Here is a 22,766-nt window from a genome sequence, read left to right as displayed (position 1 = left end):
CAGTTTTACATGTTTCACCCAATTTATGGGGTCAAATTAAGACCAGATGTGGAGCGAAGCTTGTGATCAGCATTAGCATCCACAGGCAGTCTTTGTCTTCAACCAGATATAAAATAATTACACCGCAGAGTCAGGATAAAACATATAAATACCAAGAATTTATAGAAATAGGTGAGTTATGGCTCATAAATTAATTTATAAGCATGTTTACTTTAATGTTTATTTACTGCTCACATACCAACACAGCATATAAACACAAAACACACCAGAAAGTTACCAACTAAGCGTTTTATGATGTTGTTTTGCTAATTAAAAATAATGTCAGAAATTTCTAAACATGTGAACATTTATGTTGCATGAAAAAAGCTCTCGTAACCAAGATAAATAATAATGAACAGATTACTGAAGTAATTATGGCAACAATGTAAACAAAACACTTAAATCGTTTTAGATCTATAAAATCTGGCATAAAGTTATAAAAACATCTACTTTATTTCACCTTTATCTTCATTTCAATAATTCAATATTTAAATTTGATCATCTGAATAAAACTGGATATTGATACATTAGGATTTAAACATTTTAATCTATTAAATGTGAAAATAAAAAACATTTTGTAATATATTATGTGTTGAATGCTGAGTATTTATTTTAGCATTATACACAGAGTTAAATTTATTACATCACAAAAAATATGAAAGAAATATTAGGAGAATTATACATTCTTTTTAAAATGCTTAAAATTTTTATATTATGCATATAATTACACATAATTAAAATTAGATGATTATTTAAAACTTTAATTAACTGACCATTTAATAAACTGATATATGGAAATATTTACTATACATATATTTTGTAATTATTTAACACAATTATTTCATTTAAATTAACATGTTGATTTAACAGATTATTTATTAGATAGTGGCCATTTTGTATTTTAGATGAAAATACAAAAAAGGAAGGAAAAATAGGAATAAAATCAAAAATTAAAAATATATATCCATTTTTATTTCAGTACATTTACACAGTTCACAATTAAAAATATATAACTTTTTTGACATGTAACTATTATAGAATTTGTGTTTTGTTTATTTAATTTATTGAGCCAGATGTTGATTAAGGCAGCGATGGGCCTCCATACTTCCATCTGAGAGGTTTTTAATGGCAAAACTGAACATAAAATGGCATTAAAGGGTGTTTCCTCCTTTATTATGTGATAAGACATTAAAGCCACGTAATCAAACTGAACTTTAATCAAAAACACGTGACCAAGCTGGGGCCTGAAGCTGCATTGGGTCAGTGAAGTTTTAATGAATTTAGTTGAAACAGCTGTTTTCCAGAGTTTGGGGTTTCTTTTTCTGCTAGTTTTCACTTTGGTTTCAATTCAAATAAATGCTTTTGATAAGGTTGTAGTACAAACATTGAATAAAAACAAAATCTCACATTATGGTCGTCGGAGAGGGACGTTTTATTCACAGATAAGAACATTTCAGGCCCTTGCAGAGCAGGATATCAGACGCCAAACTCTGTCCTGGGCGGCTTTTCAAGTGCAAGAAACCCTTTGGCAAAAAGCTGAAGTCACATGGAGACGAGGACTGCAGCACCTCCGCTCTGTCCCATCTGCATTTCATTTCTCGGCGTTTGTATTTGGCCTTTGGCTGTCACTGAAAAGGGATTTTTCTACTTTGGTGTTCCCTGAATTATTTGTACAGCTGGGCTGAGTCCGGATAGGATTTGATTCTTCTCTTGCTCGGCTGCTGGATCAGGACACAGAAAAGTCTCAGTGACCGTGCCATTTCCAGGGCGATTGACATCACACAGTCTCCCACTGCTAGCTTTCCCTCCCAGCATGCAATTTCACATGTTTACAGCTTCGTCCCGTCTCTTTTTATTCCAACTCCCCTCATGTTACTGGTGGGCATCCAGTCAGGCTCCGCTGTCGTCCTGCAGACAGAGAACGGTCTCTAAACGCTTCGCCCTGATGGCGGGAAGCTGTTCGTACATGTCAAAGCCGAGCTGGAGGTGCTGTTGGGTCAGACGGAAAAGAAGCAAGTGGTTCTTTAACACCTGGAAATGAAAAACAGAGTGAGGAGGATGTGAGGAAAGCAGCAGGTGTTCGTCTTTATCTGCTTTTCCCTGCATGAGGCAAAGGAGGACAGAGACTTAAAGTGACCTCCTGAAATTACCATGGAGAAGAATAACAAACTTCTCCACACAAATTGGTAAATCCCCCACACCGAGAAAAATACATATTGAATACTTCCAAGATTTTTCTCAGTTAAAACTGCAGCAACGTTTATAAAGAATTTGCTTTTTACAGTATAATGTGAGAGAAATAATCTGAAAAAAAAAGAAAAACAATCTCCTCAACTTCCTCCAGGAGCTACTATTGCTGCCTGAAGAAATTCACTGCTCCCGACCAAAAACAACCAATCAGGAGCATGAGGAGGGTCTTAGTGCTGTCAATCAACCTGTGTACATGCTGCTAAACAAATTACCATTACAGGAAAACAGTTTATCTGCTGTCAGTAGCGGCTATGCTAGCTGCAGAGTAGCAGAAGTCAAATGAGGGAATAAAATGGGGTGATGTGCAGCGCCACACGAGGGTGATTGGCAGCGTTATGACCCTCCTCCTGGATCTGATTGATTATTAAGTAAATAATTTCCTTTTTTTAATACTAATAAGACATTTTACCCATGGCTTGTGTAAAATAATCTGACAGTGGACAGTGATAGTTTTTCATCAATATTAAGGAATTATTGATTTAAAACAAGCGCCTAAATATTGCTGAAAAGATACTTCTAAGTTAGCTTTGTCTTATTTCAAGTGTACTGAAATATTTGCACTAGAAACTGGAACAAATATAGATGCTTCTTTTAGACATGGTTTTTAAAATCATACTCAGTTGCATATTTCCTTTAATCTGCACTACAAAAACCCAACAATTTACCAAGTATTTTTGGTCTACTGCAAACATCTTATAATCCGCCAGTGGAACTTTTTAAAATTAATTAGTTACTTTAAATGAGCTCTTAAATCTTCCTGAAAAGTTACTTGTAAGTTAGTTTTGTTTTACTTTGAGATATTTGCACTAGAAACTGGACTGTTTTTGCAGTGTGGCGAACATTTCAGCTGAAAATCACGTCTTTTCACTCATCCTTGGATCAAAATGTCTGACATCAACCTGTTTCATTTCTCCGACGCGACTTTTATCTCACTTGTCCTCAGCGCCCTTCTGCACATCGCTCTCCCCTCTTTGAGTTTCTACTCTTGTTTTACATGTTTTTGTCCGGCTGAAGACTCAAACGCCTTTTACAAATCACTTCACCCAAATACAGACACTCCTGCACTCTTCCTGATTCTCACACGAACGCTTGAACGCGTCAGGAAGACATGAGCTTCGGTGCTTCAACCAAGGACAACAACATGCGGAACGGATACGCTCCGACTCGAGCCACGGGCGTTTTTCACCCACAACTACAGGAGTGAAGGGCAAAAATAATCAGCATTGTGTCGGCTGAGTTACTGTTTATTCATAATAATTTGTTTCAATAAGCTTTCCAAATGCGGTTTGAATCTGATTTTCATAAAATACTGAATCGGCTGTGAGGCCAGAAGCCGTCTGGGATGAATAAATTCTTTCAGTCAGTCACTAAATGTGATTACAGCGGGACCTAATGAGATGTTATGGAGGAGCTGGTGCATAAAATGAGGCAAATTAATTATTAGTTTATAACTATTCTTACATCATAACCTTGTCTAACCACGCACAGGTCCATCTAAATAAATTTAATCACAAAGTTAAATTCTTTCAGCTCAAAAAGTGAAAACTCGCATTCATTAAACACAGCGACATATTTCAAGTGTTTGTTTTTGTTAATTTTGATGTTTATGCTCTATAGCTAATTAAAATCTGGAATCTTGTTTCTTTTTCAAGTAAAGTATTACATAAGACCAATAAAAATGTATATAGAAAAGGACCTTGGCGACTAAATTAAAGGCAAAACTTTCATCTGAACAGTAAAAGTTTGGACCACTGAGTAACAGTTCAGGTTTTTTTTATCTCTTTGCTCTAAATAAGATGCAACACCGGGAATGTGGCAGTTCTGGATCATGACCCGGTTCTGTCTAAGTGCTGTTAATACCATGCTCCACTTTTTCCTTCCTCTCAACTTTCCCATAATATGATTGGACGCAGCATTCTGTGAACCTAGCTGAATGTTTGTGGTTTTAACACAACATTTCTCTTTTGAAAACCCTTTTTAAGTGTTTTATATAATTTCTATTATATTATTTTCATATGGAAGATTATCAGGGAAAATCTAGACTTAACTCTCAAATCTACCAAATTAATTTGGGACGGGCTTTGAGTGTGTATAAAGTTTACAAATCCTATAAAAAAGAAGAAACAGTTGTGATTATTTTGCCAGCAACATAACTGACATGAAAATGTTTAGTTTTTTGTTTGGAGTTTTATATAATGATTTTTTTTTCTTGGAAATTAAACATTTTTAAAATTCAGACATTTCCAAGTTTTTTTCTCTAAAATTTCTGATATTAATCTCAAAAATGGTGAATTTTTTTCTAGCAAATGTTCAACATTCGAAACTCTTCCATAATTTCCTTATGGAAAAATCATCAGATTGAATACTTCAAATCTATCACTTAATGATATAAATCTGTACAGTGTATTAATTTGGATTGAATTACTAAAATAAACTTTTTGATCGTATCCTAAGTCAGTGTGTGCTTTCACTGCAGAACTAAAGAGACCAGCAAACAAACTGTAGATGAATAAATAACAAGAATAAAACTAAGCTGTGATATCAACACACAGCAAGAAAAACTGAGAAGTGAGGTCAACGAGCTGAGAAACATTGGAAAACAAACTCGTTTTCCACAAATGTGGGGAGAGACTGAGAGGCCAGAGTCGATGAAATCAATGAACACCTAAAAGCAGAGGAAGAGCAGAGCGAATAAAAACAAGGAGACGAGTGCAGGAAGAGTAGGAGTACCTCATCAGTCAGGTAGTAGATCTTCCTGAGCATACTCAGTCGAGCTTCTTCGACCTCCTGGAAACAAAACATTTGAATTCAAGTCGCAAGGAGTCGTCATCATAAACCGGAGAAATGTCGGTCAAATTTAACAACAGGAAACAAACCGGTGCAGCAAATCTACATGGCATCCTTAAAAATTACATTATTCTATTGATTAATCAGAAACACAAAGGACATTCTGCTAATCTTTTTTAAACAATATTGGAACTGAAAGATACAATTAAACAACTAAATTCATTGTTTTAAACAAAAAAATGTAACATTTTATTGTCTAAAATACAATAAAATGCCTTTCCTGTAGTGAAGACTTGATCATTTGTAGCAAAAGACGCATCTAGACTTAAAAACCTTCTTCTAACATCAACATGTGAAAATCTTTCTGCTTGACTTAAAATCAAGGGCTAATCTATTGATTATTGTTTTCCTTAAACTGCTTCATAATTGGAAAGCAAAAGGTAGGAGATTTTTCTTTGTTAGAATTTTAACCAGGCGAAGATAAAACTGAAGATTTTAGCACCTCAAATGCAAAGTATACATATTTGTTGAACAGTTTTGACTTATTTACTGCTGTTGAGTCAAACTGCTGTGTGATGTTTTCCTTCCACTTCACACTCACGCTGTGTCGCATAAAATTAAAGTCTGCATTCCAGAGGTGTGAACACTTTTTCAAGAGACTGTAGAAACCCAGTGGAAAGACCAGAAACAGGATCGAAGCGACCAATGAGGTCAGCTCCGTCTGAGACAGCCAGGTGCAAGACAAACTATTATCACTCCCTGACAGCAGCTCTCACCCTTCATTTGGGACAGAGCAACACTAAAACACATCAGCATGCGTTCTTCCTCAGGTAAACCTACAGTCGCAATATCTTTTAATAAAACACATAAAAATGTACTTTACATTTGTTTAAATTGAGTTTTTGATTGTTTGTTTCCTCTTACACACTGTTAATATCTTTCTTGTTGTAAAGATTTGTTTATATATATTAAAATTAAAACTTTTTTTGTATTTTTAAAAACTTTCATCCTGAATGTTTAACCCTGTAGCAGCAAAAGATAATTTATACGTGAGTTTTTTTATAGCATCACGTATAAATTTGTATATTTATGCTGGTGCCCTCTGGTAGACGATTTTAATACTACAAGTGGCAAAAGATTTTTGCGTGAAATTTGAGTTTTCCGGGAGTAAAAATTCACTTTTCTGGAATAGTTAGAAAAACTAAAAAGCCAAAACATAAATAACTTAATGATATAGAAAATGGGTAAAATGTGGAATGTGTAATACTTTAGGTATATAATTAAAATGGAATGTATTTACAAAGTGATTAGATTTGAATGTATTAATTATACATGTTTTGATTAGATTTTGAAATCAGTTTTTGTTGCATATTGTTTATTTAACTACATACTACAGCAACAATCATGCTATTAAAGCATTTTTTTTTTCAAGAAACAACTGTTTTGACGTATTTTTCTGTTTTTAAAGGAGTTTCTCTCCATGTCTGATTTGGAAAAAGTTGATCAATGATGGAGCAGCTATGAAAACTGAAGGCAGTATCAGTGGGAAACTTAAACCCAAATGGAGAAACATTCCACGAAACGAGGAGCGTTTAAAGGCCCGAAGAGCCACCGAATGCCAGGATATGAAGAAGTCGTTATCAGCAACAGGAAGAAGACATTAAAACTCATCTAAATGTCGACTCTGTGAGTTTTTAATTTGGTGACATCATGTAAAATCCCTGAGGTCTGATCCAGCCTCTGATTCACTGCAGCAACAGCACCCACTGGATCGGAAATAATTACACGGTTTGCTTTAAGCTCACCTCACCGTGGCGTGTAAAAATAACCAAATTAAAACCTGGATCATGTGGCGACACGACTACATGTTCCCTTTTAAAGGGAAATAAAGATTTTTAGCCCAGTCTGGGAAGAAAATAATTTGATTAAAATTTACTCCAATCGATTAGCGAATAACGTCCACTTAGTCTTTCTGTTAGTGTGGCAGTTTGGCCTCCATCCAGCAGAGGGCGCCCTAAGGGCATCCAGCTGTTACAGAAACAAAGCTGGCGGTCATGCCAGAACAGTTTGGGATTAAAAATGCACTTTGTGCAGTTTTGTTTTTTAATACAAACACTCAACAAGCTCCTTAAGTTAAGTTTCACTCCTAATAGTGCTTATTAATATTTTATTATGTACATTTACATCAATACTTTCATTATTATTTATTTTTTATTGGAGCCTTACAACAAAGTTTCATTTAATTTGTAAATTTTTTTTAAACGTACAACTGAATAACAATAAACTCCGTCTATGTCTATTTAGTGCCAACTTCTCATTCAAAAATGATTGATGTGCTATGAAGACAAAGATGTAAAGACAGAAAAGTGGAGGAAATAATAAAGAAAAATTGCAACATGATAGAAAAACAACATGATTTTGATGGATGTGGAGCGTTAATGCACTGGAGTGAGCAGTATTCAACAGTATGAATATTTCCAATCATGGGGAACTATGTGCATTTCATGCTTTTCATGTTTTATTTTTCTATTCAGCAATTTAAGAAGTTCTTGTTTTGTTATATTTTATAAATATGTCTAGGTTTAATAATATGAGAAAACAAATTTCTTCTTATTTAGTCAGTATTTAAAACAACTGAAAATAATGTTATTATGAAAAATTTGGCCCTTCTTGATACAAGAGAAAACTCAATTAATCATTAGCTGATGAGATCAATCGACTTTAGATTAACTCAATCGATGACTCACAGATCTATCCCATGTAGATACTAAACTACCATAGACATGTAAAGAGTAGACACCACACTGGCTGCTCTGGCAGGAAATATGGCGGCCATATTGGAGTGGTCGTCCCTCCTACTTGGCTAAACCAAAACAGCAGAAGAAGCCTCAGCACTGCTGGATATTCTTGTTCAAATCAATGGACTATTGACGTGATGACTGCGGTGTTAACTTTTATATGTTAGATGAACAAATTATTGTTTATATTTAGTGAATAGAATATTACTATCCTGTATTTATGTCCACCAGCAAAACGCCAGCTAATATTAGCTGTAGTGCTTGGTGTAATACACTATGAAGGTTAACTATTTCCTAACACTGAATTAGATTATCTGACACAAGAGCGCCACCTTAGAAAAACAATAATATTACATATATTATTATAAATATGACCAAGATGTCAGCAACAATAGGGAAGAGCATCTATTCTTTATTATGTCTGTGGACTAAAATGTGCTGTACCTGCACCGCGGCATCCTGGGAGAAGACGAAGGAGTTGATGTGAGACACGGCAACCACATATAAGACGGGACACCAGGACAACTTCAGGGTTCCCGTCACTAAAGCGCGAAAGTACAGGCGAAGAAGAGGGAGGGAGTCTTCAGGCGGCGAGGTGAACCGCTCGATGGGGACGGACAGCTTCAGGTCAGGAGAGAAAACATCAGGTTACAGCAGGTTGTTTTCACATTTAAAAAGCAGGTGGTGACCATACCTGGTCCAGAGTGACACCCAGTGATCTCAGCATCCCCACATGTTCTCCAAAAACAGCCAGCCTCATGGAGGCTCTGTACCTCCTCTGCAGAGGCAGGAGAACCCAGCAGCCAAATAGCCGGTCTCCAAACGACACGGCTTCGTACTGGGCCAGGAGGGCCGAGTACAGGTCCTGGAAGGAGGCCAGGCCTGGAGGAGGCACATCCAGGTCCAAAGAGTCCAACCTGGACCCCCTAGAAGCAAAGAGAGAAACGTTTACTCTAAGGCTGCAACTCACGATCATTTTAGAAATCAATTAATCTATAAATTAATGAGATTGGAAGTTATAATCATTTAACCACTTGAGCATATTTTATACAATATGAGAGATACATTAAATTATAAAGCAACTATAGATAGTATAGTTGCTTTCTTAAATAAGAAAATGAACATTTTATTGCCTAAAATGCGGCTGCATAGCTTTCCTTCAGTAAATCTGAACCAGGTGAAGCTAAAACTGCCCTGAAGTTTTTTCTTTCACCAAATGGTCTTTTTTGAGTCGATATCCTCCAGTTAACAATCAATTCATTGCTAAATTAATTAACACTTATTTTAATAATTGATTAATCACGATTAATCCAACCAATCGTTTCAACTCTTGCTTATTCGGAGACTGCAGTGTATTTAAGGTGAGTCGCTCTCACCTGGTGAGCAGCCTGAACAGACCCCAGGTCAGTCTCTGAACGGGTCTCTCCAGGAACAGATCGCTGGAACAGAGGAAGACGCAGGAAAGGCGGGCGAGTTTGGCGACAGGAAGGACGACCTGCAGATGAAGAGAAGCACCAGAACTAATCAGTATTGAAGACAATAACTTTACATGAACTGAACTACTGGCTGCATGATATAAAGATGTAAAATATTTATTTTCTTATTTTAAAAAGAAATTTCATTATTTATTTGTATCTTCTAATGTATTTTACAAAAAGGCTTAAGTGGTTAAATGATGAATTTGCATAACGTGCCAATTTCTTTTATCCTATTAATTGGGGGTGCACTGATTTATTGGTGTCGATTTCCTGATCGGCCGATACTTACATGTGAAGTCGATCTTATCCACTGATCTCATCTGCCTCAGCAAACATCTAAAATTCAACCTGGTTTCCTTTGAGAGAGCTTTGACTGACAGACCGGCCCACTGGGTCATGTCTGCATGTTTGTATTTAACAATAGTCACTCTGCTGTAACCAACACAGCGACTTTCTTGCTGTATTTGGTGACATTTCAGACAAAAAAAATGCTATCGGCCAGCCTTTTAAAGATTGGTAATCGGCGATGGACCAAAAAACTGCAATCGGTGCAGCCCTACTCTTAATCAGAATAATGGATTGCAGCCATATCGAAAGCCTGAACTTTGACCAAAATATGAAAATCCCTTCAAGTCCTTTTAATAAAAATCGTTATTAAGATTTGACTTGTACCTTCAGAGCTTCTTCCCTCCAGACTTCCAGCAGCAGCAGCCACTGCAGACAGTGGGTCACCGCCTGCAGAGATCCATGAGGCAGCTCCTCCACCGCCAGCCCTCCGCCGTCAGACGCCCCGGCCCGCTCGTACAGCCCGATCAGCGGGATGAACGGCCAGTCAGACGGGAGGGTGGGGCCGGTGAGCTCCGGGAGCAGATGGGACCCGATCCAAGGGTTGCGCCCCAGGAAAAGGTCCCGGGATGTGATTACTGATTGCTCCAGGTGGGCCAGGTGGGTGAGGTAGCAGCCTCGTATGGAGGGCAGCTGGGTGCAGGCTTCTCTCAGGAGAGCGCCGACAGTCTGGAGGGAGGGAGACGTCTGATGAAGCTGCGTGTGGAGCTGCAGTTCCCCGAGCTCCACAGCCTCTGGTCCGCCGCTGTGGCCCTCCCTGCAAACCAACACAGAAACTAAAGTCATTAGTCATTACCTAAACGTGAGAATATCTAAATGCTGAAATCAGACAGGTTTGGCTCTAGTTACTAGAGCTGAAACAATTAATCTAATTGTTTCTGAACTGATTATTTAAATAATTGTCATATTAATTTAGTAATTGATTAATCTTTAACCGGAATAATCAGACTCTAATTTCACTAAGATAACTCCTGAAAACACTGAAAACTGTTGATTTCGACTTTATAACAAAATAAAGCCGAGCTGCTGGTGTCACTTTAACCGATGGTTTAATTTGGCCTCTAATCCGTTGTCGCTTCTCCACTGCTTTAAGCTACGTTAGTAAGCTGCAGCTTCTGGTCATTATTTCCACCACATTTGAGTCAAATAAATTCAAAGATGTGCTTATTGAAAATACTGGAGCTTTAGGTGAAGAAATGCTCTTTGTTAGATTCTCATAATCATGAGAATCTTAATTTAACAAGGAAAAGATAAATGAATCCAGACTGTACTCTGCAATGCAGCTGTATTTCTCCAAAAGTAATCATGCCTTCTTTTCTAACGACTCTGCTCATTTAAAGACGGTTACACAGAGAACGGATGAGGCTTCCTGGAAGCTTTTTAATGATTAAACTGAGAAAATTAAAGGTTTGGCTTACGATATAAAGTCCTTGCTGAAGATAACAGTGGAAAGCAGCTCGTGTGCCAGGTATTCACTGCCTGGAAGTAACCAGGGAAGAAGCACCAGCGCCACCTGGTGGTAAAGTGAGGCATGTTTGGCTACTTCAGGCTCAACTGGAACCTGAAAATATAAAAATAAAGAGCAGAAATACGTAAAATATATGAGCAAACTATTTGTCCTGCAGGTTTGGACTTTGTGTTCACTCAACAGCTGAGCAGGAGTTGGGTTTAAATTGAATCCAGACTCACCAGTCTGTGCGCCAGCCGGAGCAGCAGGTACAGGAAGTGATGTTCGTGGCGAAGCAGCCAGGACCTGCTGTGGGACAGAGTGGGCGTGGCCTGGCTGCAGCTGCGCAGATAACCAATCACAGGCTCTGACAGCAGGAGGCCTGAGAACTGCAGAGGTGAGGAATGGATCAGAGCTGAAAGCATTGTTAAATCTGAGGCCCAAAATGGAGAAAACATGAACCAGAATAAGTAATATTGCAGAACTAAAATGAAATGTCAGATTTTTTTTCATTCTAGATGTGATTTTAATTCACTTTCTTCTCTAAAAAAGAGACTACAAATGACAGAAAATATTTGCAAAAGTGGCTTTCATTTCAATCATCCTCTATGTGAGTTGTGTGATGGAATATTAGAGACAGGCTCTGAGAATTTTTAACTCTGATAAGGAATTAGCAATTAGCAAAAAAAAGAAGAAAAAAGTTGTTTTTCTGAGAAAAAAGATTCAAAAGTTACGAGAATCTGACCTTTCAACAAAATGGACTCAGTTGTTTACACAGTTTTTTAAAAGTCCTACTAGTGATAGTAATTCAATGCTGATGTGTTAAAAGATCAAGTATTTCTATTAAGCATCATCTTTAAATCTTATACCAAAGTATAACTTCACAAGATGCTAACAAAAAATAGTAAATCTTTGTTATTTTTTGTTCCCATCCATCCATCTATCTTCTCCCACTTATCCGGATTTATTAATTTATTAATGTTTATTCTAACATCAGAACTTTATTCTAGTCATATTATGACTTTATTCCTGTAATATTTTAACTTCTGTCTTCTGTTGGGATCAATCAAGTATTTTGAATTTGAGAAAAATTCCGATTTTCCAAAATCTTAAAAAAACGAAATCGAAGTCAATTTATCGCCAACACGAATGCGTAGATAACATGACATAGATCTACCTTCCTACTGAGACCTTTATGGATCTCTGTAATGGTTTCAAAGACGAGTCCCAGTCCCGTCAGGAGAGGGAAGGGAGAGCCGGGAGCTGCCAGTCCTGGACGATCCCTCCATCCTGAACACGCCAAACCAGGGAGACTGGGCGCGATCTCTGGGCTCTGAGGACTGGACTGAAGGTTACACACAACCGAGGACGACCTAGAGTAAACACAAGAGCGTGTTGAATAAAAACATTCCTGAAAAACCGTTTCTGTGTGGTCGCTACTAGAGCGTTACCTGAGATTCTTCATCAGGTTTTGCACAACATCGTGACACAAGAGAGGCAGGAGAACCTCCGACGTCAGGAGCTCCAAGTCCTGAAGCGTCTCCACTGGCTTGAAGCAGGTCTGAGGAAAACAGTTTTAGTATTAACTGTGCAAATACAGGCAGTCTATAGTCTGTATAGATCATGTTAATAAGAGAAAAACTCTGAATAACTTAAAACACCCAGTTCTTGTTTCTAAAAATAATTGCAGTTGTATGTTGTGAAATTACGATGGAGTATTAAAGCCATGCTGGAAGGTTTCTTATTACGAGAAGAAAGTAAAGTCATAATAATGTGAGGATAAAGTCATATTACCAGAATAAAGTTGTATTATTATGAGAATGAATTCATAATAACACAAGAATAAAGTTGTAATGTAATCAGAGTGAAGTAGTCGTTTCATAAAAATAATTCCAACATGACTGAGTTTATTTTGAAGAAAAACCCCGAACTTGCCAAACTTATCACATCAGATCTTCATAACGCTACCGAAGCTTTTTCATCATAAAAACAACTCTTTTCTCGTATTGCACCTTTATTATTATGACATTATTGACATAATTTTAAAAAGTCTTAGTCCGGTCCTAATACTTCATATCATGGAAAATAAAAATGTTCAAATAAATAATTAAAAACCCAAATTTCCAACAGCTTCCAGGTAAGCGTACCTGTCTGGAGAGCTGCTGGTAGTGAGCTTGTAGGTAGACTAGATATGCAGGTATCAGAGTCAGGATGCCGTCTCTCTGAACTGGATTATCGAGGCCTTTGACTACGCCCTTCAAATGTCCCAACAGGAGCGGCTGCAAACCAGTAACGTGACCCCAGGACACGGGCGGCGGAGGCGGAGACTCCTCTCCCTGAGCTCTGTGGAAACAACAGAGACAGCAGCATGCAGATGTGGGACTTTCATCAAATAAGGTCAATGTAGCTGCCTTGTCCCTCCTCAGTACCTGACCATGCCGGCCTGCAGCTCCTGATGGCAGCCAGCCGTGTGTGTGACCTGTGTGAGCAGAGACAGCAGAGCGGAGAGACGGTGCAGCTGCAGAGGATCTGAGGTTGACAGGATGCTGTTGAGAGCCTGCAGCGTCCGAACCAAGGCTGGGTACAGGTCGCTGGAGAGAGAAAAAATGGCCGACATCTTCAAACAACTTGCGATTAATTGTTGATTAATAGTTTATTGGATTAAGATTAGTTCCAATCAAGGCTCTGATTGGCTTAGAGCTTCTTTTAGTGTTGTAGTTTGGCCACCATCCAGTAGAGGGCACCACTGGTCATTCTTAAGCGGAGAAACAAAGAAATATAAACACTCAACAAGCTCAAGCTGTTTCTGCCGGACAGAAACAGCTTGTTTCTGTACGGCAGACAGTACGGTCATCTTTTCTTTTTCTGTTCAGCTGCCAAAGAGGTTTACATTTTGCTATATTTTCTAAACATGTCTAAGTTAAATAATGTGAAACCCCCACAATTTTCTGTTACTTCCATCAGCACTTAATAGAGTTGACAATTAAAAAAATTAAATATATATAGATGTGTTTTTTCTTTTTTTTAATTCAGCATATTATGAAAAATTAGCCCTTTGTGTTTTGAAAAGACGGTCTCTTAGAATTCTGCCGGGGTTGCTAGGTAACTGTGGTTGCTAGGTAACTGTGGTTGCTAGGTAACTGTGGTTGCTAGGTAACGGCGCAGCGCACATAGAATGTGACTTAACTATAGGGAGGCTTTTTGAAATGGCTCATTTTCCAGACACCAAAACACATGAACTTATTACCAAAAACCATCTGGGTGGTTTTTTTAAGCATTTGGGTTGTTTTTAAAAGCAGTTGAGTCCTAAAAGCAGAACAAAAACTTGCAACAAATGATTTTTTCTTTTAACTTTTCCAAATTTACTCTCACAAGTTCCACTAATTAATGTTTTCCATTGGACATTAATTTAGTTAGTTCTCTTCTCTGTGGTTACCTTTATCATGACTGAATGAGTACACTGAATTTTCATAAAATACACAGCAAAAAAAAAAACTATTGTAGCATTTCTGCAAAGATTTGTACCTCAAGCAGCCACTATAAACAGAAAGTAGCTCACATGTACAGTTGGCAGGCTTGTCCGTAGGCGGCTGCTGCAGCCCACAGCCTGTAGGCCTCCGTGGCGATCCGGAGGGCCTCGTTTGGCTCCATCAGCAGCTCACTGGGCTCGGCACTCAGGAGGCAGGACAAGCGCTCCCGCACTCCCAGGGAGTTTAACTGGAGAAGAAAAGCAGATGTGACGCGTTTAAAATCAAGGCAAACTCATCAAAGGTGAAAAATAAGAAACAAATTTAAGCCACACGTAAGAAGGAAAGCATTAAATTTCTAACTTTAAAGCAGTAAAAATGTGATGAAAATGAACTAATGAAGCAATCTTTGACATCTATGCAGGGTTTGTAGACTTTTCAGGCATTTTCAAGGTAAGTTTTCAAACTTTTCCAGCAGCAGAAAAACAATTTTCAATTCACTGTTATATTATTACTGTTATTTAATGCATTATAATAGTTTTCTACATTCTACAGGGGGAACTAAAATACAACAAAATCTTATGTTTTGAAGTGTCTCTTTCAGAGACCTGACTGGTCTGAGAAAGTTATAAAAAAATCTAAAAACAAAATGTTCTCACTACGTTTTCTGGCATTCAGCAAATAGAAATAATTTTAGTAATTCTAACAAACCCAAAACAAGAGAAATTTGATCAGTTTTAACTTCAAACAGTGAGAATAATTATCTTCAAATCTCTGGTTTCAACTGTAAATAACGTTTACAGGGTTTGGAGATTAAACACTTTCCAAACCTTGAAATCACCTTGAAATCCAAGCATTTTGATTTGACTTACCAATCTGGCGCATGCATGTCTCCCAGACGTCGCCAAAACCCTCAACAGCTTCATGGCGTCGGCCACAGGACGTCCGTAAACAGACGGAGGACTGAGGGCTGATGGAGACGTCCAGGAAGTGGGAAGGAACTCGGACATCACCGTCTCCATCAGACGAGGACAGTCCAACACCTGAGTGAGACGCAGCACAGCGTAATCCAAACGTCCCGCGTGTGACTCGCTTTCTGTTGCTCATGTTCGTCTTACCTGGGCGGCAGACCATGAGGAGTGCCGTGCGACGCGCGTCAGGACGTGCAGGACGTCCTGGACCGCGCGGGGGGACGGTCGGACCACCTCCAGGATGTAGCGCAGCCTGGGCAGGAGCTTCATCCTCAACAAACCCTGAAACACGGACAGATTTTATCTGCAGAACATAAAAAAGTTACGAAGATAAGATAAGACAAAGCAGAGTGTTACCTTAACGACATCCTGCCTGGCAACATCATAATCACTCTTCCTTTCTTCTTTCTCCTTGGCTGTCTCCCTCATGCTTTCATCCAGCCCTTCGTCCTCCTCATCTTCCTCCTCCTGTGAGGATGGCAGCAGCGGGAAACACGCCAGGCCACGAAACCAGGAGAAGGTGCAGTCCAAGCACTCCTGAAACAAACCGGAGCGTCGAAAAGTAAAAATAAAATCCCAGATCCTATTTTTCTTATCTAAAAAATTATTTACAAATGATGGAAAATATTTTCCAAAAAGTGGTTTTCATTTCAATCATCCATTCTGTGAGTTTGGATGGAGTTTCAGGCCCTGGCTACAAGAATTTTTGTGTAATTATGAGAATAAAGTCTTAATATTATCAGAAAAAAAAATCAATTTTACCAGAAAAAATGTCTTAAAATTAAAAGAAGCTGAGAGTTATCAGGACCTGAACAAGCATTTCATGATTGTCCTGCTACTGACAATAATTTGATGCTGATGTGTTAAAAGATTAAGTATTTTTATTGTGTTATCTGTAAAACTGTAAGACTTAAGATGCTCAACGCTCCTCATTTTAATTTCTTATTTTTCATGTCAGAGTTCTCATAAAATTACTATCATTCTCCTAATATTATAACTTTATTCTCCTAATATTACGACTTTAATCTGGTCATATTGGGACTTTATTCTTGTAGTAATATGGCTTATAGTATTTAAAATATTATGTAATATAACATTATAATAAAAAAAACATAGTCCAAGTAAATAAAAGCTGTAAACAAGATGGCGGCCTAGACGTGATGAAATCTCTGTGAACCATTGAGACTCAAGGAGTGAATGGGTGAAAAATAAATCACAATTTTCCACAAATTAAACCTTCAAAACCCAAAATTCAATGAACTGATCAAATCAATTTATCACCCTACCCTGAGTATTTAAACTCAAAGATGCATTATGAATGAGCCAGGACGATGTTTGCAGTAATCTCTGTGTATCTGGATCTTACTTCATCTTCTGCACACACAAGCAGTGCTTTGAGCGCATGCACGGCTGCAGACATCACTCCTTCGATGCTGTCGTCCAGCGCAAAGCGGAGCAGGAAGAGCAGACCGGCATCGAGCAGCGTGGACGTCACGCTGCCTTTCAGAACCGACTGGTACACTCCACCTCGCGCCTGCAGGATAAAAAGTAAAACTGGGTCTCTGCAGGTTTCCTTGTAGCTATTAATCACTCCATGTGCTGGTTTTTATACTTTAGTGAGGATGCAGGCAAGAGTGTTGAGAGCCAGACTTCTTTGCTGGATGAGCTGACTGCGAGACAGAAGGAAGAGCTCCTGCAGGGAGTAACCGGCTCGCTGGGGGAAGAGCCATAAGTCATTGTCAGCGCGACACAGATAAAGATAGTCGTTGTATGTTTAATGCCACAGACCTCGGGCTCGTCTCCATGGTGGTGCAGGCCTAAGTGGGTCGGCAGATCTTCTGAGGGAGGAATTAAGGTCCCAGTGAAGTCAAAACGAGCCTGCATGGCCTTTAGGATACAGAAAAAGCAAACATGTCGACTAATACACACCAGGGCTGAAACGGTTAATCGGAATAATTGTGATTAATTGATTAATTGATGACTGAAAGAAGAGTCGACTAATTTAGTAATAAATTAATCATTAACTGAAGTATATAGACTCAAAAAACAAAATTTGCTTTAAAAAAAACAACATTTTCAGAGCAATATTTAAGCCAAAACTGTACAAACCCATATATATTTAGCATTTCAGATTATTAAAAAACTTTGTAAATATGTTCAACAGAGTTTTAGCTTCTCCTGGTTCAAATTCTGAATTAAGCACCTTTAGCTGTCCAATTATTAAGAAGTTAATCCAAAACATAATCAACAGATCAGCCCTACTGATGCTCAGTCAAATAGAAAAGATCGAGCTTTAAACATGTGGACGTTCAGTTAGAAGTACTTTTAACTGCAGATGCATCCTTTGCATCAAGTGTGAAATGAATTCTACACTATTCTAGTATAACATTTTTATTTAGAAAGGGAATTAAACTACTTGTTTATTTGCATCTTTGATTTATAATATTACGTTATGCTAAAAAGGGTAATTGTTGGTAAGAAATCTGCAGAATGTGCAATTTTTTCAATCCGATTAATTGATAAAATATTCAAATAATTTTTTGATTACAATAAAATAATTTATTTCAAGACAGCACTTCCATACCAATATCTCCTAAGTGAAACAAATAGCAGTAAAAACACTTAACATATGAAAGTCCACAGATTTGAATGAATAAATCAATAAATAAAGAAGTTCAGAGGAGGTCATTGATTACCTTTTTGGTTCCTTTCTTTCTGGGTGAAGGCAAATCTCTCATCCACTCCAACTTCTCCGGCTCCAAGGTGTCCATGTGGATCCATTCCTTCTGGGGTTTCACCGGCAGGTCCTCCTCTGAATTCAAACATACCAACACAAAATGAACCAAAAAAGCAGACAAAAATAAATAAATATACAAGAATGAAGCAGATACTTTAAGAACGAGCTGATTTGTTGTTTAGCTAATTAGTGAACACCTAGCAGCTTAGTTAACGTTTGCTGCTAGGTTGTAATGTCAGTGAAGAAAAATCAATCTGTAATGATTTAATAATAATTAGGGCTGGAACGATTAATCGGATTAATCATGATGAACTAATTTAGTAATCGATTAATCATTAACTGTTAACAGACTCATAAAAAACAACATATTCAGTGCAGTATTTAAGCCAAAACTGTACAAAATACAAGAACATTTATCATTTCAGATAAAAAACACCTTCATGTGTAAATATGTCCTACCGATTAATAGTCAGAATAACCAACATAATAACCGATTATTTAAATAATCATTATAGCTATATATTATTAGTTGACATAATAATAATAATAATAATAATAATAATAATAATAACAATAATGTATTAGATGCACGATAAGATAATTAAAATGATAACATACATATTATTAATTTTGTAGCCTACTCCTTTAGTGAATTTTATTAGTGGGAGATTATTTAACTAAAATGTAAAATCTTACCAGTAAAAGGTGGTGATTTCACCTCGGTTTCCTCCTCCATCTCTGCCTCCGGTGGACTCTGACCCGACCCGGCAGCGGTTCTGCAGGATTCTCTGCTCTCTGTGTGTTCAGCAGGAGGACCTTCTTCGCTGCATGTACCTGCTGCTGCTGCTGCTGCTGCTGCTGCGTGTTCAGACGAGGAACCAGACGACACGGTACTCTGAGATTTACGAGATCTGATGAACTCCACCAGCCTGGGATCTGGGAAGGAGGTTTAACCGTCAATAAAATCTGTTTAAGTTCAGGAAATTAATTCAATGCAGACAATATTTTTATTTCAAGAGAATTTTACTTCTCACCAAGCTGAGATAAAAGCTTCTTTTGCTCCTCTACAATCTCAGATTTGGACATCGCTTGGAGCTTCGCCTGGTTCTCCTGGTGGATCCTCAGGGTTTCTCCAGAGCTGTCCGGACCCTGAAGGCCTTCACCGGACACCAGCCTAGAACCTGAACCCAAATGCATTTACACCTGCTTCATACACTATTCTCACAGTAAAATTCAAGCACTTTTCAAGCATTTTCAAGGTAAGTTTTCAAACTTTTCCAGCACCACACTTTGAAGGTAAAACACATTATTGATAATTGTTATTATCAATAATGTTTTGTTGTAGTATTTTACAGTAGAACTAAAACATAACAAAATTTTAAGTTTTGAAAAGTCTCTCTCACACATCCTGTCTGAAAACAAAATAAATTTAACGACAAAAAAATCCCCCAATTTCAATAATGTTGTTTAACATACAAAATATAATCCAATCTTATGTTTAATTACATAAATTAAATATTAAAAAAAAAAATTTAAAAACTTTCTCACTAAGTTTTCTTTTCAAATAGAAATAACCTAAAACAAGAACATTTTAGTCTGATTTAATTTCAGACAGTGAGGTTAAATCAGTCTTTTTATCCAGTGTTTGTAAATATCTGGTCTCAACTGTAAATAATGCTTCACAAATTTAGGCTTTTATTATCAAACGGTAGATTGAACTTTATTACAAAACTGTGCAGTTTGAATATCAAGCACTTTCAATGAGACACCTTACAGAAATGCAAACATTTTTAAGGGTTTCAAGCTCCCATACAAACCCTGATAACAGGAATGTCAACGGAGAGATTTAGTGAAAGAAAGCAGCTTTTAGAGGAGTTACATCATCTACTCACCAGCATCAGAACGGAGGATCTGAGCTCTGGGTTCAGACGAGGATGGTTTCAGTGTTTTGTCCTCTTTTAGTCTCTGAGCTGCAATCTGACGAGCAAAGATGCTCCTCTTCCCTTTGGATGACGAAGACGGAACCTGGAGGTCCATTAGAACAGAACCAAATCCGCTTTATTTGTGTAAATATGCTTTGCAAAAAGTACTTAGTCCAAATAAACTCCTACACATTCTGGTAACTCATTTACAGAAGTTATGGTATTTATTTACAAAATATTAATCTCTAGTAAACACATTTCAATTTTGTTTGGGAATATATTACTCAAGTTTCATTTACCAACCAGTAAATGTATTAAAAAAATGAAGAAAAATTACTTCAAACGGATGTATGCACTGCAAAACCAAGTAGTTTCTACTGCAAATATCTATAATGATAAAATAAGGTACTGGTTCCACTGGCAGATTATTTCACTTATAACAAGGGAAAAACATCTTGCTTTTTAAAAAATCAATACTAAAGAGTTATTGACTAAAAACAAAACCTTATATCTTGCTCAAAAGTTACTTATTTGGTAGTTTCATCTTACTTCAAGAATACAAAGATATTTGAAAAACTAGACCAAAAATACTTGGTAAGATAAAGTGTTTTTGCAGTGTGAATTCATGTATTTATAAGAAATTGGGACAATACCTGAGTGCTGGTTTCTGAGCGGTGCAGAACTTTTGGAAAAGCCAGGCCTGTAACCACTGGTAGAGATATTGTTGCACAGCTGGTGTCTCTCTCCTTCAAGTAAACAACAACTTCATGAGGCCCAAAGCAAAAACACTGATGCTTTTATTTCATTTATTAAACTTGACTAAATGTCTCAAGCGTTGAACGAAAGAAATGTTGTTACTGAAATTATAGTTATTCAGTTGAGCCCAAAAGAATTTAAAAACTACAGCAGATGCTTTTTTTTTAAAAATATAAATATGTGCAAAATCCTTACATTTTTTATTTTGACCCAACGATTTTGGCCTACATGACAAAAGGTTTGGAAACTGCTGCTCATGTCTCCTTATTCAAACCTTTCAGTTGGATGATTTTTCAAGAAAACTCACCACAATCCTGGAGAGAACAGCACTGATGTGGGTGTCGTGTCTGTCCAGGCTTTCTCCAGCATCCTCATCCTCAAAAGTGACATGACTGGCTTTAAATCGAGACTTCTTAGGAGGGGCTGGTGTTAAAGACGGCAGCTGGTCTGGAAGATCTGCAGCAGTTACATTCAGAAGTTTAATATTTCTACCGATAGAACTTTAAATATTGACAGCAATGGCTCGTTTTCAACCTTCTATGGTGACCACATCCTTCTGATTCTCGCTGCTGTCCGCTCCCTCAGCGTCTCCAGCCTCTCCCCTCCTCTTGTCAGGACGGCGGACCATAGAGGCGGCTGACGGCGCTCCAGAGGTCAGGAAGCGCTCCTGCTCCCTCAGGAGGTCCGCCTCAGAGTCGGTCGGTTTGGGACGTCGCAGCATCCTGCTAAAACACACAGAAGATGGCATGAAACAGGTGACATTAAGCAGCTTTCTCTGGAAATTATTTCACATTAACCAGGCATGCATTTAGTAAAGAGATACTTAAATATGTATGTAAAGAATTTAAAATAAAAGTTGACAGCAAAAAGTAACACACCCTGTGTTAATGCAGCAGAACACTGTGTTTTCTACACCCTTGATCCTAATGTATATGTGTTATTCAGAACTGAACCAAAAGCAGTGCAGACATGTCCTGTCATGTATTTTAAATATCTATATTGCCTTTTATGTTTCACAGTATTCTTTTTATTTCTTCACTTTTAGGCCATGTGCCACATAGTATGTGGCAAAAAAGGAAACTAAATCAGTTTAAAGCAAACGATAAACTAGATGATTACAAAGATTGCTCACTTGTTTCCGTTATAATTATTAAAATAAATAGGTACCAGTAACATCTCTCTTTGCAAATAGTCTAATTCATGTCCAAAATAGTTGACTGTCATAAATGTTTATTTATTTTTTTTAATTTTTTTGGACATTAAGCGTTTCGTCTGCTTCTTTAAATGAGCTGAAGCCAGTAAAAACAGTTCCTTGCTTTTTATGAAATGTAAAAGTTTCGGATCATCGTTCCGTTCCGAAATGATGTTACAGTTCATCAAGGTTCACGTACAATATATGGTATAAAAACCCAGAAGCTCAATCTGATCGGGTTAAAAAAACAAATTCTCTTTTTAAAATGATGTTGATGATGTTCTGTTTTCACGTGCAGCTTTCATCTGAGCGCGAGAGCAAACGTTGGGCGAAAGTTAGCTTTAAATCCTAAAGAATTTCCGGTTAAAGACAAAACACCCCACAACTATACTCCAGTTCATCAAGTAACATCGCCCATTCATAATATTTCTGATTACGATAGTGCTATCTAACCTTCATTAAGAGTTAAATCCTGGAGGATCCTAACCGAGGTTGCTAGTTCACACGGAAGGTTTTTAGTGTAGGACATCAAGCCCCTCCTTCAAAATAAAAGCACACCAAAGGGAAGAGGAAAAAG

At 37.6% G+C, this 22,766-nt stretch overlaps 1 protein-coding gene across 4 annotated transcripts; it reads right to left on the bottom strand.

Moving 5' to 3' along the window:
* Positions 1 to 1,447: 1,447 nt before the first annotated feature.
* Positions 1,448 to 22,723, bottom strand: rpap1 (RNA polymerase II associated protein 1). Of its 4 annotated transcripts, none has more exons than XM_016675959.1 (27): positions 22,643 to 22,723; positions 21,532 to 21,719; positions 21,305 to 21,453; positions 20,895 to 20,987; positions 20,212 to 20,344; positions 19,354 to 19,500; positions 19,016 to 19,255; positions 18,279 to 18,394; positions 17,371 to 17,469; positions 17,195 to 17,296; positions 16,949 to 17,116; positions 15,940 to 16,119; positions 15,730 to 15,864; positions 15,484 to 15,654; positions 14,704 to 14,861; positions 13,574 to 13,735; positions 13,292 to 13,487; positions 12,596 to 12,705; positions 12,322 to 12,517; positions 11,387 to 11,533; positions 11,116 to 11,258; positions 10,025 to 10,454; positions 9,251 to 9,369; positions 8,569 to 8,800; positions 8,319 to 8,495; positions 5,020 to 5,076; positions 1,448 to 2,070 (listed from the first exon to the last, which is right to left on the bottom strand). In XM_016675959.1, the coding sequence occupies exons 2-27, from the start codon at positions 21,716 to 21,718 to the stop codon at positions 1,930 to 1,932; spliced, it is 4,188 nt and encodes a 1,395-aa protein (XP_016531445.1). In that variant the 5' UTR covers position 21,719; positions 22,643 to 22,723; the 3' UTR covers positions 1,448 to 1,929. The 4 variants fall into 4 exon arrangements, with proteins under 4 accessions (XP_016531445.1, XP_007561197.1, XP_016531446.1 ...); XM_007561135.2 differs by having other exon boundaries at positions 21,532 to 21,722; positions 22,643 to 22,718; XM_016675960.1 differs by lacking the exon at positions 22,643 to 22,723 and adding an exon at positions 22,389 to 22,606 and having other exon boundaries at positions 21,532 to 21,722.
* Positions 22,724 to 22,766: the final 43 nt, after the last annotated feature.

Source organism: Poecilia formosa, unplaced genomic scaffold, assembly GCF_000485575.1.
Source record: "Poecilia formosa unplaced genomic scaffold, Poecilia_formosa-5.1.2 Scaffold123, whole genome shotgun sequence".
Taxonomy (NCBI): Eukaryota; Metazoa; Chordata; class Actinopteri; order Cyprinodontiformes; family Poeciliidae; genus Poecilia; species Poecilia formosa.
Note: the sequence above shows the minus strand (reverse complement) of the source record. Positions and strands in the feature narration are given on the sequence as shown.

What these genes read in the sequence shown, in the direction of transcription:
- rpap1 (XM_016675958.1), bottom strand. Translation starts at nt 22,221, where the DNA reads ATGACAGTCAACTATTTTGGACATGAATTAGACTATTTGCAAAGAGAG. An exon ending in GAAAGAAAGGAACCAAAAAG is followed by an intron (nt 17,470 to 18,278) that starts GTAATCAATGAC and finishes TGTATCCTAAAG; the next exon opens with GCCATGCAGGCTCGTTTTGA. An exon ending in CTGCAGGCCGGCATGGTCAG is followed by an intron (nt 13,488 to 13,573) that starts GTACTGAGGAGG and finishes TTGTTTCCACAG; the next exon opens with AGCTCAGGGAGAGGAGTCTC.